At 41.2% G+C, this 21,719-nt stretch overlaps 1 protein-coding gene across 1 annotated transcript in view; it reads right to left on the minus strand.

Moving 5' to 3' along the window:
- The window catches only part of HSPA12A (heat shock protein family A (Hsp70) member 12A), a 414,126-nt gene that overhangs the window by 38,147 nt on the left and 354,260 nt on the right, over window positions 1-21,719 (minus strand). Inside the window, exon 7 of the mRNA XM_078643897.1 lies at window positions 19,805-19,976. Within this exon, the coding sequence (XP_078500023.1) occupies window positions 19,805-19,976 (172 nt within the window). The remainder of the gene's footprint in view (window positions 1-19,804; window positions 19,977-21,719) is intronic.

Consider the following 21,719-nt stretch of genomic DNA (forward strand, 5'->3'; position numbering starts at 1 on the left):
GAAGCTCTTTTCCTGAAAAAGGAGTGGGTATCTGATGTTGCTTGCTCAGATGCGTGTGGCAAGAGGAATGGGGTCATTACGTTGGTTTCTAAAAAGTCTGGTTTGTCTATTGTCTCTTCTGAACAGGATACGGAGGGTCGTTGGTTGTTATCTAAATTGTCTGATGGTAATATTGATCTTTTTGTCATGAATATTTATGCTCCGAATAAGGATGATCCGTTATTTTGGACAACAGTGACCAAGAAATTGCATGACACTCCTCATTCTGGTAATTTGCTGGTGGGTGGAGATTTTAATTTGCCAATGGATCCCATCCTAGATAGAAATTCTGCCTTTCATTTTCGTCCTCCGAAGTCACATAAACAAATGACTAATATGTGTTCTCTGCTTCATCTTCAGGATGTATGGCGTCTCTTTAATCCCACTGGTAGTGATTTTTCCTTTTTCTCCTCGCCTCACTCTATTTTCTCGCGTATTGACTACTTGTTGGTACACTCCTCCCTTCTTCAATCTTCCTCCTCTCCTCTTATTCATCCTATTTTGATTTCGGATCATGCTGCAATTTCTTTTACGCTGCTGTCCTTTGCTCCCACGGCAAAATCTCGGACATGGAGACTCAATACAGAAATTTTGCATGATGACTCCCAGGTTTCTGAATTTTCTAAGGAGATTGAAACTTTTTTCCTTGAAAATGAAGGCTCAGTTGATTCTCCAGTGGTGCTTTGGAATTCCTTTAATTGTACTTTCCGGGGTCAGGTCATTAAATGTATGTCAAGGAGGAATGCTGCTCTTAGAAAGGAACTAACTGATTTAGCTGAGGAGATTAAAAGACAAGAATCTCTTTTTCGTCAATCTAAGGATAAATCCTGTCTACAATCCATTAAACAGTTAAAATACACATACAACACTATTGTTACCAGAAGGGATCATATTGGTCTTCAGGCTCAGAAATCTAAGACACTATTATTAAAAAATCGAGCTGGCAAGATTCTTGCAGCAACATTAAAATTTCAGGAATCTTCTTGTAAATCTTCCAGGATCTCTTCTATTAATGACCACTTGGGTAATAAGAAATTTCAGACGGAGGAGATTCTTGGGGTGTTTCGTGATTTTTATGACAACTTGTATACTCCCTCTAATCAGGCATCTTTTGAACAGTGTCAAGACTTTTTAAAAACAATTCCATTAAAATCAATCTCAGTGGCAGATAGTTCCTCTTTGAATCGCCCTATTTCTTCTGCTGAAATTATTGCCGCAATTAAAGATACTCGTTCGGGGAAAGCCCCAGGTCCTGATGGCTACCCTATTCTTTTTTACAAAACCTTTCTTCCGGTGATTGTTCCCAAATTACAATCAGTCTTTGAGGCTTTTATTAAGGATGGCTCTGTCTCTGGCTCTGCCGCTGACGCTACAATTGTAGTGATTCCAAAAGAAGGTAAGGATCATTCCGACCCCAAAAATTTTCGTCCCATATCTCTTCTTAACATGGAAGCTAAAATTTTTGCGAAAATTTTAGCTAAACGGTTAGAATCCTTTATTCCTCATCTGATCCATCCCTCGCAAACAGGATTTGTTAAAGGTCGGTTGGCACGTGACAATATTCGAACATTCTGTCACATTCTTGGATCAGCTAAACGTTCTCAACTTCCAGCTGCTGCCTTGGCACTCGATGCTGAGAAGGCCTTTGATAAGGTCTCCTGGCCCTTCCTGCGTGCGATTTTATGTGCCCATAATCTTGGGGACTCCTTTATTCAGATGGTTATGTCTCTTTATTCTCGCCCTAGAGCTAATATCAGAGTTAATGGTGCTACATCATCCTTTTTTAACCTTCGCCAAGGTACTCGACAGGGCTGCCCTTTATCCCCTCTTTTGTTCTTATTATCCATTGACCCTCTTCTCCGATTGATTGACCTCCACCCTGATATTAAAGGCTTTTCTTTTGGTCCTCATTGTTTCAAAACGGCTGCTTATGCAGATGATGTCCTTATTTTCTCTGATGATATTGCATTGGCCATTCCTGCTATTTCTAACACGATATCTCTCTTTTCAAAGGTTTCTGGATACACCTTGAATAGGGATAAAACTGAGATGTTCCCTTTGAATGCGTACTGTTTTTCTCACCATATGGGTTCTGCTGGCTTTAAGTGGTAAACTAAACATTTGAAATATTTGGGTATTTATTTTTGTTCTTCCTTGACTGCTACAGTCTCTTATAATGAATCCCAGACCATTCTTAAAGTGCGGCGTCTTTTGGAAACTTGGTCTCCGAAGCACATTTCTTGGTGGGGTCGACTGCAAACGCTTAAGATGATGATTACCCCTATTATTAATTTTGTTTCCTCTATGCTTCCAGTTAAACTTTCTGCTTCTTTCTTTCATGAAATCGATGTTCTCACCTCTAAATTCTTATGGAATGATAAACGGGCTAGGATTGCCTATAAATCATTACGTCAACCCTGTGACATGGGTGGATGTAATCTTCCTGATTGGGAGAAGTACCAAGTCGCCTTCTTGGCGTCTCAAGGTGCTTTATGGTTTTCTTCCCCCTCTATTCATATTCCATCTTGGCTGTTGATAGAACAAACTCTTGCCTCTCCATTACCGCTCGCTTCTTTTATGACTACGAACACCCTCTCTATCCTTTTCTCCCGTTCCATTATTTTAGATACTATTGCTGCGGTCCGTAAGATTGATAGACGGGTTGCGGTTCCATTGCATAAATCCAGAAGGTCGTCTATTTGGCGAAATTCTAAAATTAAAATCAGTATTGATCCTTCTCTGGTGTCCTATTGGGCTAACAAAGGGATTTCTCTTGTTAAACATCTTTATGATGCTGATGACCAACCGTTACCTTTTTCTTCCTTGGCAAGTCAATTTTCTTTAACGAGCTTGGATTTTTATACCTTCCTTAAGATTAAAGTGGCACTGGCCAAGGTGCGCCTTCATCCTTCTTCCCCCATGATCACCCTTTTTAATTTATGGGTACGGTCTGGACATGTAGCATCCAGAATCTATAAATTCTTATCATCTTCTTTATTACCCACCCCAACTGTTACACAACGGAAATGGTTGCATCATTTTGGTCGTGGCGTTACGGATCATATCTCTACCGACACCTGGCAACTTATTAGTAAGCTATCTCTTCGGAATAAAATCGCACCTTCACTGTTGCAATCTAAATATTTCTCGATGAATCTCCTTCATTGGACTCCTACTCGCTTGCATTCGCTCAATCTTAAAGACGATAACTTGTGTTGGAGTTGTGGTTTGTTACCCGGTGATTTCCAACATATGTTCTTTGGATGCTCCCTCCTCCAACCCTTTTGGGATCTAATACATAAACATCTTATGCTTATTTTGGTATTAAATTCCAACTTTCTTTTCCATTAATTTTATTAGGCCCATTAGCTGCCCCGGTTCCTCTTCCATTGGATTCCTTGGAATTGCAATTGTTGGACCTGTTGTTAACTGTTGCAGTGAAAATCATTCTCATGGAACAGAAATCTTTTTCTTCAATTTCCTATCATACCTGGTGGGCTTGGGTTTCCTTTTTACGGAGTGCTCATACGTCAGTTGATCATGCTCATCTTTCTCCTTCCATATCTGCTGGTGTTTGGTCTGCATTAGATTCCTACATGGATTCAGCTTCGAAAGGGTTGGTTGCTCAATTTCCCTTTATTTTGCCTGATTAAATGCTGTTCTCCTTTTTAGGAAGTTTTTTGGAAGTCCACTTTTTCTCGTTCTCATTTCTTTCTTCCTTTCCTCTATCCTCTTTTTTCGTTGCTTTCCTGCTCCCTCTTCCTTTCTCTTTTTCTTCTTTCCTCTGTTCTATTCTTTCTTCTCCCTTCCTTCTTTTCCTACTATATTATCTGATAGTGTTACTTTTGAAAGTTACGTCTACTGATTATTAATTTTTCTCCCTTTCTTGATTTATCGATCTGATTTCAGTTGACCTATTGAATTAGGCATTTGCATCGAACTCATTATTTTTAGCTTCATATGTGGTTTGTAATTATCTGATTTCAATGGTATCACTACTGTTTGTATCTTATTTCCTTATGCTCCTTTAAAATAATAAAATCTTTTGAAATCAAAAAACCATCATAAATGAGGCCCACAGTGTTTTACAGATATTTGTATTAGTGACAATCAGATAAAGGGCTGTTCGGGTGGCATCATTAAGGGGTAGCACTTAATAACTCAATTTAGCTGCTTGCAATCGTTTGGAGAATATTGCAATTCCTGAATTACACCAAATCTTGAAATCTGATCTTCTAAATGTAAGAACGCCTTTAGAGTTTCCCATTGTCAGTCAGTAGTTGCCTATGCCTCTCGATGACTTCTTATTTATAAGCCACAGAGTCCGATTTTCTTTTTATGAATGTTTTAAGGATATTGTGAGGAGCCAGTTGGTGAAGAAGTAGTAGGAAGTCTCACTACAGGCACAATGTAAACTGTTTGCGTAATCCTGGTGGCAACGGCAAGTAATGTTCCGATTTTGTAAAACCTTCACTTCAATTACCAGGATACCGAAAACTCCCTTACAATGAAGAAACAGGAACCGTCTCAACCAGCCTCATGATTCCTTTGACTTTTGATAGAGGAACACCGCAATCATTTTTAAGGAAATACGGAATTCATGAGGTGGCTTTTGGCGAATGGAAGTGAGCAAAATCTATTGGGATCTAATGGGTGTTCCTAAAAATGATAGTCCCGTAACACTCTGCCCAGTCATGCTGAATCACAGAGGTTCTCGGGCAAACTTACATGTTCAATAATGTTTCTTTATGAAGGGACAATGGTCCTGATATTATTGCAATAGATTATTCAACAACAATTCCGTTAATATCAATCAGTGAGTCAGAGCTCAAGTGATGCCACTTCTGCTACCACTATCATTTTGGTAGAGTGCGCCATTGAGATTTCCAAGCTACTCATCCACATCAGATACCTGAGGTCCTTTCAATAGAATTTGTATTTTTCTGTCAACAAACAGAACAAAGATGTATACCCTATTGTAACACTACAGCCTCATGCAACTAGGAACCCCACCAAAAACCCCACATTTCTTGTTGGTATCCGACATCCTAGAGACCAGGAGACTCCATCATTATTTGGAAGACTTGAGTTTTCTTTCAAAAGTATATAATTCACATATGTGCAGGTAAGAGACCACCCAAGTGCAGAAGCATTCTGTACAGAATAGCTTCAGTTGCAAATACAACACAGCACTTTGAATAGATAATGGTTTGAGTGATTGACATATTCCTAGAGAGACAGATTAAGGAGTGATGGGTGAGACAGTTAATAATGCACACAAGAAGACAGTATATAAATTATCTATATATATACTTTTAACACGTTTACATGATGGATGGGAGAGAACATTAATTGGGGTGGATCTTCCTAGGTTAAGAGACTTCAGAATAAAAAGGCATATAATTCAGAGCTATCTAGAAAACCAGCATACAGAGGGTGTGTTCCTGAGCTTTAGGGATTGTGTTAAAGGGTACGGGTGTAGTATATTGTGTAAGAAGAAGCAAGATTCTTTACAGAGGGTTTTAAGAACAGACAGAGGCGCAGGTTGGCACAGCACAGAGGATGCGAACGGCGAATGTTAGGCAGAAGTGGCGAAAGTTCATGAATCACGTAACAGACAATCGGAGGAGCTTAATTTGGGCTCTGCAGCTAGTAGAGTGCACCCGGCTCATAGTCAGTACAAAGGAGGTAAACTGGTCTCGTGGAAGGCAGAAGAGCACTCAGCACTGAAATTCAGCAGGCCCATAAGCAGACTGCTCCAATATATAAGTCACTTAATGATGAAACTATTGGCGTTGAAAGGGAGGTTTGAGCATTTTGTTATGTTGAAGAGCTGATATCTATCTGTCTATGTTTACTCTAGTGGGCGCGGGGAGAGAAATGAAGATATGAGGTCGAAATTATATTAATGGAGTCGATTGGGATGGGGAGAAGACTGGAAACTAGATCTTCTGTTGGAAGAACAGAGCATAAATTTGTCTGATAATAGTGAAACTGCAGGAGATTTGAGAGAAGCTAGGGTGCTAAATTAGAAAACCAGAAAAGGAATGTGTGGTAACAGTAAAATGGTTTAACCCCTTCCGCGCTCATGACGAGCTGAGCTCATCATGAGTTACGCCGCTCGCACGCTCATGACGAGCACAGCTCGTCATGTAACGTGGCTTTTTGAAAAACGCAGCGCGCAGCGGGAAAACCGTTAGCGCATGCGGTTAAGGAAAGCTAATGGCGTTAATAATGTGCTAGGGAGGTAGTGTACTGCAGGATTCGTACAGGGGTCGACAAAGTCAAGGGTGTAACCCCCACACACCCATCTACTCATCTACTGGGGTTCGCTTAATGTTCAGTCACGTAAGGTGCAACACTCTGGAAACATTCCAGTCTGTGGAATAAAGTTATGGAAAATGTTCTTTCCTGATGTTTTAAACTGTGCATGAAAGGGGGAAAATGTTCTAGTATAAGAAATTTGGGCAAACTACAACCCGCCACAAACCATGCACTCTCCCCTGCATAAAGAGCTGGAGCAATTCTATAGCCTCTTCCAAAATATGATAGGTGAAAGTGGGAAGAGGATGCATCTCCTACTTAAAGTAAACACTCACTCCAACATACATAAGCAATAGCACATCAATAGCTTCTGACAAACCTGCATATCAAAACCATTAAAACATAACAGTTTACAAATACTACTCATAGACATACACACACACACACGCATACACAAAAGAATGCATCAAAACCATTTATTGGATAAGTCGCCAATGATGATCCTCAACAAACCTGCCTCTACTGGGTAAACCGAGTACAGAGTACAGAGTTCACCAAGTTGGAATGTAAGAAGCATTGGCAAAGGCAACAGATTTCACCTTAGGGACCTATTGGCTTTGCCAAATTGTTTTAGCCATGCAGCACAGTATCCCTGTTCTTTTTTTTTTTGTTAGCTATCCAAGTTGGATTGATAACTTAAAAGGTTAAAAATATGTTCAAAAGCATTTTTTTTAAATCGGGTTGCGTAGTAATAGTAGTGTGGAAGGCACACTGGAGGGGGGAGCAACACCGGGGAAGCAGCACTGGGGGTGGGGGGAGGGGCACAGCTGGGGAGGAAAGCAACTGGGGGTGCAGAAGGCAAAGAAAAATGGGTTTGCGGGTGAGGGGTGTTAGCAAAATGGGAGGCTTGATTGGGGAAGCAACACCTGGGCAGGGGTGGTGGGATCAAACAAAAGAAAGAAGCTGGTTGGAAGAAAACACAAGGCTGAGAAGGCAAAGCAGGAAGAGTGGGGGTAAAGCACCCAGAAGAGAGAATGACACAGAGTGTGACGGAGTGAGGAAGACGAGCAAACGAGGAAGACAGTTGGAAAACATGTGTACTCTTGTAAGTGTTTAAAAGAAAAGAAAAAAGTAGCATACTAAAAACCAAGCAATGGGAGGGACAAACACAAATGGAGGAAGGAAGGCACACCCATGCTAACGAATAAGAAGCAAGCAAATGAGCGTGACAATTAAGACAATCAATGATAAGCAATGGACAGGCTTCTATGCCCACTCTCAGTTAACAATACATTTTACAAAAGACAGAGCATGCGCTGTCTTATGTCAGACTAAATAAATGGTAACGGACTTTGAGACACAAACAGAATGCACTACAAACCTCCCTTGCATGATCATCTAAATCTTATTCTGCCCATTAACTAATACAAACCATCACTAAACAATAACTTGGACTGACAGATTTTCTCTTTCCAATACAATGACAACAAACCACATAGTCGCCAGTCGAGGTCAATCTCAGGACCATAAAGATTGCCCAGACTGAAAGTCCAATAGGGCAATATAAACAAAATCAGAACCAAACTACAAGGTGGAATGAAATACAATCTCATTAAATTGGTTTTGTGAGTATAGAAACGGTTTGTTTCTTAAAATGGCTGTAGATATTGTGTACTATGGCAATGGTCTTTACTTTGATATTCGAACTGTAGTATTGTGTCAATTAATGCACATTCATCTCTATACTTGTTTCTAATAAGGCTCAGGTGAAATTTCCATTATGCTGGTATAATATCATGTAATTTTGTGTTATGCTTTTTACAGAAAATTCCCATTTTTTGTCATTACACCACATTGCATAATAATAGATTTTAACTTGTGTTTTTTCCCACTATTTTTTAGAGTAAAATGCATCTTTACATCTAAAATGGCCACCAGAATGCATTTTGCGCTAAATTATAGCGCCAATTGCCAGTGCTGCATATTATGGGATCCCATGTGTTTTACTGAGTTTTCATGAAATTTTGCACAATTAAGCAAATGAAAATTACAAAGATTTTACACCCCCCAATTTACAATAATTAAGTTTTAGGGACAAACTTCTTTCCACTTTCACAGTACATTATGTTTAGCTACATTTTTATTGCAGAAAATTGTTAAAGGAAATCTAGGGCTCTTCACTGTTCGAGGAAAAATAACAACTGTTTTTAAAAGCATTCAAATGCCTCTTAAAAATAACATGTTGAAAAGATGGTACAACTGCAGTCAGTGCTAGAGTATAGGGGAATCCAGCGGGATCTCAGCAGGTATTATTGATCTAGATTCTAGGGGCCAGATATACATACACACAGCCATTCTACCTTTTCAGTGGAGGTTGAGGAACATGGCGGCGGCAGACTAGCGGCTGCTGCGAGGCTCTACACCCGCGACACCGAAATGGGTTGAAATGTGGTTCTCTAGCGCTAAATAACCAAGGCTGACGTATCGGAATATATGGTGAGAGAGATATTGCCTTTTTCGCACTGAATTATAGGCACGCTGTTGAGAAAAAAACTCTTGTTTGTCTCTTGAGGTCTGTACTCCCGGCGCTAGGACCCAACGCCAAGATTCAACAGGAAATGCTCGAGCGGAGGTACCGCAACGACCATGGTCAGCTGTGCAGAGTGTCTAGCAGCGGTAGCGGGAGCGATACGATTCTGAGCGGTGAGACACGGAAGCGGGCCAGCGGCGTTGACAGCTTCGAGTAAGAGAGAGTAAGACCGGCGGGTCTCAGGGTTAGCTGCTCCAGGCTGTGGTCGCGCTCAAGGGCGGCGCTTCTATTCTACAGGAGATTCGGAGTAAGAGTTTTTGCTCTGCGAGAGGCTGGCATATCTGAAGACGGTAAGGGGATTTTTGCTTGTGGTGTCTGCATGGAGGCAGACAAACTGAGACTTCCTACACCCCCCCATAACGATATAGAGAGCGAAGGTGTTTCTAAAGGTATCAGCGGTATTGGTGTCATAGTGGAAGGGGGTTCACATGAAGACTGCCCAGAAAATCAGATTAATAAGCAGTTTATTGGTGTGAAAGAAAAAGTAGGTGAGCCAAAAAACCGATACCAGTTAAGATCTAAGTCAGACCTCAGGAAACAAGGGGTCTGGAACTTTTCTGACATAGCGGACAGAATCGGCCCCACTCCTATCTCCCCCCTTAAACAGAAAGGGAAGACTGGAACTGGAGGAGGTGGAAGAGGGAGAACAAAGTCAACTAAAGTGGTTAAACAGTCGCAAGTACCCAGAGGAACCCCCTCATTAAAAAGCTTCTTTAAAATCATGGAGACGGCAGTTAACTTTAAGGAAAAAGCAGTGGCACAATTAGATCCTAAATCCCTTCAGCAGGGGGGGGACAGAGACCCCGATAACTCGGGTAGAATTATGGTTTCTCCGCAACACCTCTCCTTGCCCCTACCTTTGATGAATAAGTACGCTGTATTAGATTCAATTTCGGGAGATCAAGAAGTAGAAGTCGAATCAAGGGCTGAGAATCCCACTGGGCATGACAGAGAGGTGGGGGATGATCAGGATACCCCTATCATTTCACCACAATTAAGTCTTCCATTGTCAGAACAATCCACAATTTCTAAATCTGTTGAAACTTATTGTCACCCGATTCCTTCAACTAGCACTGCTAATGCACATTTCTTACCTCTTGCTACTTCTAATATACAAGCTCCCACTCTCCGGAGTGATGGATCAGCCGAACTATCTGGGGGAAAAGACGAAGGAGACAGGCTCAGTTCTCTACTTCATGCATTGAGAGAGGACCTGAGGGGGAAATTTGAGATTTCCGAGAGAAATCAGAGAGGTCTGCACGACAGATTTGATCTTCTTGAGGCTAAATTGGAGGGAGTTAATATTAGAACGGGTGTTTTGGAAAGCAAAGTCTCGGCAATGACAGAGATTTCTAAAGGAAACTCGAGAGATATAGAGTCATTAAAGGCACAGAACCGCACGTTAACAATGGATATGGAGAGACTGGAGACACAAACTAGGCGCAATAATCTCAGGATTCTTAAAATTCCCGAAGGAGAAGAGGTAGAAGACATAAAGGGGTTTGTATGTAGATTACTCCGAGAAGATATTCTGAAAGACAGAACAGATATCAATTTAGAGGCGGAGATCCAGCGGGTGCACAGGGATCCATTTAGGTTACATTCAGATCGTAAGACACCCAGGAAGATTCTCGTATATTTTCAAACATACAGCGTGAAAGAATTGATCCTAAATCGGTGTTTGGCACGTACCTCTCTGCACTATCGTGCTAACCCTTATCAAATACGATCGGATATAGGAGGTAAAACTGCTCAAAGACAGTGGGAGCTGGGTTCTAAAATGCCAGAATTGCGTTCAATGGGGGCCCAGGTACAAATGAAATTCCCGGCTCTCTTAAAAATCATGTGGAACAATAAAATGTTCTCCTGCCACTTTCCAGAGGAAGTTGATGAGCTGCTAGTTAAAATGAAAATGAAAGAATAGTCATCTAACTTCCATCACCTTTCCTTCATATTTGCTTGATAACAGGGAGTGGAGGGAGGAAGGAGAGAAGAAGTTGGGAAAAGTAAAATAAAGAAGGGAAGTGGCTTGGGCAGGAGAGCGAAGGAGGGGGAAAAAAAAAAAAAAAGTGCACATTTATATATATATATATATATATATATATATATACACCTATCACTAAGGGGAAGGACGGGAGAAAAAAAAAAGTGCACATATACATATATACACCTATCAGTAAGGGGAAGGACGAGGCAAGGGGAAAAAAAAAAAAAAAAAAAAAAGAATATATATATATATATATATATATATATATATATATATATATATATATATATATATAATGCTGGAAAACCACGGTTCGCTTAACAGGTGTGGGTGTTACAGGGTGTAGGCCTCCTAAAGGCGTGTCGACGCCCATCAGGAGGGAGGGGTTCCTCGGGGGGAGGGCTCACAGTGGGAAAGGGATAGGGAAAAACAGTTGAAAATGTCCTCATATGCCGTAAAATTACATATGTTTAAAATTAGGTACAGGTCACTATTAATTTTTGGAGGAGGGGGTAGCAAAACCAGATAATGGCTCGCGCTAGTAGTAAAATCCTCTCCTGGAATCTAATTGGCTTGGGGAACCCCAAGAAACAACAAACTGTGTGTGAGTTTCTAAAGAACTCTAGGGCGTGCATATTTCTTCTACAGGAAACTCACCTGGGAGCAAAAGAATGCAGGAATTTGTTTGGCAGATATAATTGGGTCCAGGACATCTTGTGTTCCAAACAAACAGGTGTGACTAGAGTCGCCGCAATAATAGTGAGAGCCAATGAGGGGATTAGGGTTGGTGACTGGAGTACAGACCAATCGGGCAGATGGTTGGCTGCTGTTGTTTTGATTGGGGGTATAAAGTTGTTGTGTGGGGTATACTATGGCCCTAATGAAGACAAAGTCTGTTTCTTTCATAATTTAGAAAAATACATGTTAGAGCATACAATCCCAGTTATATTACGAGGCGATTTTAACCTTTTATTAGATCCCCAATTGGACCGTACCTCAAAAGCTAAATACAATCCTCCAAAAAAATCTCTTCTAGTCCTAAAAAATATTATGAAAGATTACACACTGAGAGACATTTGGAGAGCTAAATACGGTGACCTTAGAGAATATTCCTTTTTTAGTAAAAAGTATCATCAATTCTCGAGGATCGATTTTTTTTTTATTGACCAATCCTTCTTAAATAACACTGTTTCAGTCTCATATATTCCAGTGGGCTTATCAGACCATTCTGTGGTAGAGCTACAAATAACATTAAAGGATAAGATATTATAAATTCGCTGGACACTTGACAGAACGATCCTATTAGATACTGAGGTTGGACATAAAATAAAGGAAAGTATAGGTGAATTTTTCAGGTTTAACGAGAACAGTACCTCAGATCATATAATATGGGACACATTTAAGTCCTATTTAAGAGGCATATATAGCTCTCATATGATGTTAAACCGAAAACTTAAAAAAGATAGAGATATTCAAGAGCTTAAATTAATAAAACTAAAAGAACATCAGCTCCAACTTGCGGTCCAGGAAAATAAACCCAATATCTTAAGTTTAGAGAAGGAAATTCTAGATCTACAAACAGATTTTAAAACAAGAGCTGAAAAATTAATTCTAGATAAATGGGAAGTTAGTAAACTCCGCAATTTTGAATATGGTGAGAAATGTGGGTCCCTGTTGGCCTGGAAAGCTAGGACGGAGAAGAGTAGAAATAATATTAAATCCTTAATACAGCGTGGAACTGGTTTGTCTTTAATAGTAGATAGTGAGATAAAAAAAGAAGCCAGAATGTTCTACGAAGAATTATATCTGGAGAAGAACAAGGGGTCACAAAGTGAACAGGACGACTGGTGGGCTCAAATTGAACTGCCTCAGATAAACGATCTGGATAAAGCCTTTTTAGCTACCGAGATAACGGAGGGCGAGATAAGATCACAATTGAAAAAGATGGCAAGAAACAAGGCTTCGGGCCCCGATGGACTCCCGACAGAGGTCTATAAGGATAATGTGGAAGAAATCTTGGCCCCATTACAGAAACTTTTCAATAAAATCTTTATTTATGGAGAGCAAATACCTTCCTTCTGGTCAGATGCTACAATCTCATTAATAGCTAAACCAAATAAAGACCCGGAAAAGATAGAGTCTTACAGGCCTATTTCACTTTTAAACTCCGATCTGAAAGTGTATTCTGGTATTCTGGCGTCGAGGTTGGCAAAAATAATCAAGTCAATAATTCACCCAGACCAACGGGGATTTATACCAGGTCGCCAACTGAATGAATTGACTTTTCAGGTGATTGGAGCAATTGATATCGCTATCGAAACGAAAGCACCTCTTACTATTGTAGCTATAGACGCGGCCAAAGCTTTCGACCAGGTGAATTGGCTTTTTCTCTGGAAATCGATGACCAACTTTGGCTTCCCTGAAGTATACATCAAGGGAATCGAAACGCTATACAGAAGCCCAAGAGCCAAGATCCTGGTTAACAACAGTCTCACTGATTGGTTGAATATTTCCAGAGGGACAAGACAGGGCTGCCCTTTATCCCCTCTTCTTTTCGATATTTATATTGAACCCTTCATATGTTATTTACGGCAAGATCTAGAAATAAAACCATTCAGAATAGGAAATCTCGAATTGAAGACAGGTCTGTATGCTGACGCCTACTTCTTTACACCTCCAATCCAGAAGAAGCAATACCAAGACTATTTAGATTGGCTGAAGATTTTGGATCAATATCAGGTTACAGCATCAATAGGGACAAAACTGAAATAATGAGCTGGAACAACCCTGTCCCAGTTGCTGAAGCAAAATCTAAAATTAGATACTTGGGGGTCTATCTCACACAAAATCTGGACGATACTCCTAAGACTAGCTGGGGAATAGTGGTAAAAGAGATTAGAAAACTCCTAACCAGATGGAACACTCTCCCTTTAAACATTTATGGCAGAGTGAACTTAGTAAAAATGATAATTCTCCCAAAAGTTACTTTTTTGTTCAATTCTATCCCTTTAATTTTCAATAAAAAAGATATTGCTAATCTACAAGGAAGAATTGGTACTTTTATTTGGGCAACAAAATCCCCTAGAATAGCTTGGAAGAAGCTCAGAAGAGGACTGAAACTGGGTGGATTGGCACTTCCAGATTTACTTTCTTATTGCTACGCCTTCCAATTTAAGAACTTTAGACTTTTAGCCAATAAGTTGGATGCTACTTCACACGGTAAACTGTTTCAAGCCATGTTAGCAGACCTCCCTTATGGTGCAGATTTTTTCTTGTTTAAGTTTGGCGACCAATTATTTTTAAAAAAAATACGATTAAAGCTTCTACGAACTGCCTTAGATAATTGGCGATGGATACGGAAAATCACAGGTATCTCCTACTATCACGCTCAGGCCCCAATTTGGGACTCCCCTGGTACTCCAGAATGCCTATTGGATCAACTAGCTCTTCCTCTGAAGAAAGCTGGCCTTATAAAGTGGGGGGACCTCTGTGACGTCTCAAGCTTATTAAGTTGGGAAACACTATCACGACTAACAGAGGGCACTATAACAAGGTTTAAATTTTACCAACTGTCAGCATGGTGGGGAAGCCAGAATTGGAATACGGAAGAGGAGAGCCTCCCACTTGACTTAATAACTAGGCAGAAGGGTTGGAAGGGCGAGACGGCGGAATGGTACAAAATGATAACGGGAAGTAAGGATAAGGAAAATCTAGAGGCTGAAATAACTAAACTATCGGATACCCCTGTAATACAGACTTCAGACGACATAATAAAAACCTGGTCGGATTCTTTTACAATATCACAGAAAGTTATTAAACCATCAAACCTGAGAAGAAATCACCTATTCACAATGTACAGGGCCTATTGGACACCTGCTAAACTTTCTAAAATATCAGCAGTACAGTACTTCTGTCCAAGGTGTAAGACATTAGCAGCAGATGATATCCATATGTTTGCTGAATGCCCTGAACTTGATGTTTTTTGGAGGCAGGTCTGTGGTTTTTTGGAAGAGGTATTGTTAATCCCCATAACATGGTCTCCCAAACTGGTTCTATTTGGTTTTTTATCTGACTACAGCATAAATAGCTGCATATCACAGTTCATCTTCTATGTAATTGTCATCGCGAGAAGAGAGATTTGTAAAGAATGGAAATCAGAACTCCCCCCAAAATTCGCGGACTGCCTTAGGAACATCATGGCAGTGAGTAGTTTTGACTTACTATGTGGAGGGGTTAAGTCTGCTGAGGTGTGATCTGCACTAAAAGCCTGGTGTGAAAAATGACAACAATAAGTCCAATGATTATGCCAGAGGTTAAGTGGTCTTGTCCTCCTTTGGTAGCAAGTAACATCGGGAAAGGGAGTTGGACTGGAACTAACCTTACCTCTGGGCGATCTTCAATGGCTATCCACAAACACAAGGGCGGTCAAGGAAGGTTTGTGTCAGTGGCCTGAAGGACGTCTGCTTAGAGCTAACATCTACTGGTGGCATATATGAGGACGAAAAAAAAAAAAAAAAAGATATACATACACACATTAGGAAAACTGATTTCCTAATTGTGAATCTCTCCGAATCACAATTAGGAAATCAGTATTCCTAATGTATGAAACTCATTCAGTTTCCTTTAGGGATTCCTTGTGGGTTGCGAATCGACCTACCTTATGAATATTATTGAGAATGAGGTGTGTTGCAGTTTGCGACTCATTAGGAATCACAGCCATCACAGGGATGGTGGCCTACAGGGGTCAGCGGATTACCATGTCTGTGACTGCGTTTTTTAATAAAGCAATCTTTTATTTTTTAATTGTAGCCTGTTTTACTTAAAGGAAAACGGGATGTGTTTAAAAGGAGAAAAAGTAAACCTTGAAGTTTCATTCTTAAGAGTAGGCAGTGGTCCAGAATTTGGTCGCAAACAGTAATTCATATATACCAATTTGGAAGGGACACCCTAAACACGCCACTTCCAAATACCAAATTGCAAATACAAAAAGCGATTCAGTAAAAGAAATCCTGAGTCACATTTTACATTTTGTACATTTGAATAAGTATTTTTCTAGTCTGTGAATCAGGCCGTTTGTGATCGGATAAATGCTTTGTACATCTAGCCCTACATTCAGAAGGGGCCAGAGTAAACAATACCATTTCCTCAATCTTGCCATGCCTTGGTGCAGTGTGCGATTACTGGGACTATCATGGCACATGCTGTGGCTCCTGCGTTAGGTGAGAGAGGACACGGTCTTAAGAGAACCCTTAAAGGACAATCGGCAGCTCCCTTTGTCCCACAGGGCTGGAAGCAGTTTTCTGACAAAGGATCACAGCTGGAACCCAAACCTGTATGTCTAATGCAGCCTATCACAGCAGACAAAGACGAACAGTCTTTCACTTCACAAGGTAAGAGACAACGATTTGCAAATGGTTTTGGCATTTTCATGCTGTTTGTAAGTAGTGTGGGCCTTTACATGCCATGCAGCTTCCCGTACAATCATGTCAATAATCATTTATTCAATACTTAGTGGTAAGTGTTCATAACTAACCAATTGAAATCATTTTAAAAGCTTAATATTTGTATTTGTATGCATTTATAAAAACGACTCATGCTTATTATATAAATAATTAGAAGAACCAAAATACGAATTACATTTAGTAGGGGTTAGTTTTCGAAAGAGATTGATTGATTTTCCGTAGAACCCGGTGTAATGCGTATTACCAGGATTTAGACACTAGATGGCAGGATAGGAGCATTTATTTCATGGACGCGTTGTAGACGCCCGAAGCGGTCTTTGAAGTGAGCAGTATGTAATGGCGAAACCCTGTTAAGTAATCCGACATGACACATTTGTTTTGGTCTGCAGAGGAGGCGTAAAAGCTAACGTGTTTTTATTTATTATTTTTTTTTTTTAAAGCACACATCTCCTCTACTTCTGCATCCTAAAAACGTTAAAAACAAGCCACCTCGTCTACATATCGCCTGGCAAATCATTGGATGCTGTTTAGGTATCCCACTGTGACTCTTTACTTCGCATCCTACAGTGCACTAACTCTGCTGTGGTGATCATAGCGAACTCTGGGTCAGAGGTATTATTACACTTGTTGCAAAAATGTATCTCAATTTGTGACCATGATTTTTGCTTTGAATGCGAAATTTTGCGAACTAGCCTACGTAGTAGGTTTGTTCATAAAATTCCAGTTTGGAGTGGTTTGTACTCTGAACTAACTCAATAATATGAATGGGGTAGGTAGCCTGGAAGAGTCAGGAGACTCCGTGTTTGTGATTCAATAAAGAAAACTTTTTTAAATTGAAATACAGCCCATTTTCCTTAAAGGAAACAGAGCTAACATTGCTAATTAAAAAAAAAACAGTTAGAATTGGGACCACAGCCTCATACCCCGCCCCACTTCGAAACTTTTATAAAATTCCACATGGAACCCCTTCACTTTTGTACATATGTTACCCTCACAATTTGGTTTTGCTTTCCTTATTAGTCGGTTTTGGGATGCAGGACCGAAACAGTGGCAGGAACAATGGCTATCACTTACCACCTGCAAGGCCTGTTTATTATTTTCAGTAATATTTTGGCATATAGATCGCCTTAATTACATGGCGAACTCTCCAACTGGCCGATTTATCACTGGTAAAGGTGGACTTAGAGAAGTGCCATAATGAAACTTAGGGGCCCGCACCCTTGCAAAGTACACGGAGGGGGCCCCTCACACCCCGGAGCTAGTCATGAGCTCTCAGTGCCGCCTATGTACAGTGCCTGAAGCTTGTGGGCCCCCCGGCACTGCGGGGGTGCAGGGGGTAATGTTACGCCACTGACTCAGAACTTTGTTGTGGAAGTGCCCAGTAGTTTTCTGGCTTGGACTATGCTTCTGCAAGATGAAATCAAAGACAAATTATCATTGTTAGTGCTTCTTATGCTGCTAGCCTAGGGGGCACCAACAGACGGTGCCCACTGTCAACGCTGACAGATCCACAGAGTAGAATTACATATATGCACACCAGCACTCAAGTTTTATTCGGAATAAAAGCTGTGTTGATAATGCTTATGGTAAAAAAAACATTGTCTGGCTGGTCCCAGGGTGTGGCACAAAGCCATTACAAGTGAAGCCACAATATTAAGATACACAGGGCTGGAGGGGGGGGGGGGGTCTTAAAATGCAGCTTTGTAGGAAAAAGAACTTCAGGCATTGACAGGTGGGGAAATATACGTATGGAAATTTACGTAGAGATGCAGCGGGCAAGAACAAAGACCACCAGTGGAAGAAGGGTGGACAGAACATCAACTGTAGGAGAGCGACGAGACTGCAAAGGAAGAGCTTAACACACAGAGACTTATGGGTGTGTTTTCAGTGACACACTAACGCATCTCAATGCGCTTGGCAACCATGACACCATTTATTCTACTGCACTGACATTTCCTGTGTGGTTAGGATTTTGTTAGATTATATGAGGTCTGAGAGGCAAGTTGTAAATCACCAATGATGAACAAGAAATGAGTAACTAGTGGGCTTATGGTAATCACAAGAATGAGGAATGGGCTAGAACAGACACAAGTCAGCTGAAGAGCGATCTCTGATGAGACATTAGACACAGAAAGGAAGTACTCAATAGAGTCATGAGATGAGCCTCGCTTGGGGTTAGATACCATAAGAGAAATGTGAAACTGAGTATTGATGACTCAAAGACAAAGTAGGACGTATGTCCTGATATGGCAGAGACAGGTAGGAGGATGCATTGATGTTATCAGAGCATCTAGGGGGTGTTATATACAGTGAGATGGTTGATCGTGCATTCTGAACATTACTTTTAGTTAAATGTCTTTAGACGAGCAGGGATTTTGTTTATTTACATTCCCAAATTCTTACCTTCAATAGATGTTTGTATTCCGGTGTAATTACCTTCAGCGTATATATGAGAAACAATGAGTAGTTAGGGCTGCCCTGCCTACCTCGGGGTAAATCAGTAGAGCGTACATTTGAAATGAACGTGTGTGTCAGCCCCTCTATCAGTGACCAAAATACTGGATCAACATAGGTATAGGTATATAATAGTGCAAGCATCAACCATTCACATTGTCTACTGAAGACACGTCACATCCCACAACATGGAACCTGCTTGATGACACCCAAAACCAGTGACAGCCAACACCAAGAATCCCGATTAACAGAAAGTCTATCTTTGATAAACCCAACATCGCCCAGCACTAAGGGACAGAGACATAGGGAGAATGAGAATTCTCATTGCGGAGATTCTGCCCCGAGTGCAGAGACTCCCCCGCGATTGCGGGGCCTCCGCCACGAGTCCAGAGGCCCTTTGTGGATCAGGCCCATAGATTGAGATGAAATCATATTATTAGAGAGGCTAGGGTCAGCCAGGAGGTGCACTGCTATATAGTTCACCATATGTGGACTACCGCTTTTGTACTGCTGGCCAGTGATTCCAACAAGTGTAAATAATCTACTATAATGTAGCAGTGACTCTGCCCATATTTGATTAACATAGCCTATTCACACCCACATATTAACTGCACGCGTTCTGCACTGCCTCCAGACAGTTATGAGTAGTTTTGGTCCCCAATATGTACACTGGGGCTTCAGCGCCACCAAAAACGATTTATTAATAATGAGTCATGTGACTGAGTCTACAGATGTGCCCATCACCGTTAACTGTGACGTAATGTGACATTGTCACATTTACTGCCCTCAGATTGGCCAGTTTCCTTTTTTCACAAAATATAATTATGATATTCAGGTAATATTCTTGTACATTGTCAATAAAACGTTCATTCATTTTAGATAGTAAGATGGCAAGAAATTGTGTAATGCCCCTAGTATTTGTTAGGCCATAGGGCGTCATAACTGAGTGTGAGATACAACTTGCATGCATTATTTATCTAGCATATAAATTAAGTTCAGTTTAAATACACTGTGTAAATGCCACGGTGGTCGGGTCAGTGGGGCTGTAGCCATTCAAAGCCGTTTTGCTGCTCAAGTCAATCATCTGGTGGAGGCGGAGCTTCCTGCAGTATATAGAGGCACCTTCTGGCTCCAGGGCAATGATCAGCTGCTCAGGATTGGCTGGCGAGGCCATACCTGCCTGTATGAAAGACAGCAAAGGAACAGAAGAACACTCTGGTCAATACTTTAAAGCACCAATGAAAACACCACCCACAGCACTGTCACAGTGTAGAGCTGCGCACCTGGCTGGACTCTTTTAATGACATCAGAATATTAAAGTAGATTATACACTGGAAAGGGAATTTCTAAAATAACAAGAATATTGACGTCATAATAATAATAAACATATACTGGTTGCTGCAGTATGAACACTGTCATGCGGATAGCGGCTTATATATTACTACAGCATCTAAAATATTACGCTCCATTGCATGTCAGGAAAATGAGGACATTGCCACCCCAACTGGTTTTTTACTTACTGGATCAGTGTGACAACTGCCATAGCAACGGTGTTTGTACATATTATCAAATACATAAAATAAAGTGGTGTTTTATGTGGTAGAACAAAGGGTACACTGGTGTATTTGTGGTGCTTTACATTCTTGTAAACTGGAATGGCAACATTGGTTATATACGAAGATAGTTTCTGTAATCTGATGGATAAGTCTTTTACCTGAGCTATATGTAATATCGGTATTAAGAGGATGGTAAGTAACTTGCACCTGTCGAAGGGCCTGGTTACGAGGTTGGCGATGCGGCGCTGGGTACGCCCTGCAACCAAAACCGTGGTTGGGCCACCCACCAGATTATGAGTGTTTCTCGTGTCTGACAGGCTTTTTTTTTAACATTCTCACGGGGGTGCCTTAGAAAACAGGCACCTCAATGGGAACGCCAAAAATAGTTCCTGCACGGCATGGGCAGTAAAGTCCATGCCACGCAGGAGCTGGGGTGCATGCACATGGGGGGCACATGGTGTGCCTCCTGCTTGCACCCTACGGCATTGTTTCCTCTTCGGCACGTTTTCATGGCAGGCTCACTGCCATGAAAACTGGGGCAGGGAGGAAACTCATAGTATGCTTGGAGGGACCCCGGAGGTCCCGCCAAGAATATTGCAGCCTCCGGCTCATTGTGCCGCTGTTCCCTGTCGTGGTGGGCCCTACCCCCTCCTCCCCAGTGGTAATAGGGCGGGAGACCGCCACCATGAATCTGGCAGTCCGTGGACAGCCGGACTCATAATAAGGCCCCAAGTATCCTAAGGAGCATCTTGGTACAATGAACTGCCATGGACTATTTCAGCACGAGTAACCATCGCTGGCTGCTGGCACGGAGTATAACTAGGGTATATGTGAACAGTATGCATGACAGACGACCACAACCCTTGCAGACTTCATTTTCATGTGGCAACCCAGAACCCTTGAGCAGTACCCTAACTAAAGGGCCCTGGAGAATGTAGGTAATTCCAATATATATATTGCAAGTGCCCTGGCATAAGAGGTTAGCACAGTGGCATGTAGGAGCATCAACTCTACTCGTGTTTTATCACAAGGGACACATATTTTAAGCCATTATTAAGTAGCTCAGGAGCTTGTCAAATGATTTAGTCTTGCCAATCGTGGTTTACGGTGCATCACCATTGAGACCGTGACCTATAATTGGAATATAATTTACATTTGCTGTATTTCAAAAAACTGCAATAAAAAAGTGTTTAAAAACTGGCTCAGGAGCAATGATGAGCATCAAGTCCTAGCACAGTTTATAAAACTGGTGTTTGTTCTCCTGACATTGGAGTTTTGATGTGCATTTCTCCAGCGGTTTCCAGCGTTTCACTTCTTTCAGTGCCCACTGCTTCTCCTTCTGTTATTTGGTACAGGCCGTGCAATAT

Source organism: Lissotriton helveticus, chromosome 5_1 (genome assembly GCF_964261635.1).
Source record: "Lissotriton helveticus chromosome 5_1, aLisHel1.1, whole genome shotgun sequence".
Lineage (NCBI taxonomy): Eukaryota > Metazoa > Chordata > Amphibia > Caudata > Salamandridae > Lissotriton > Lissotriton helveticus.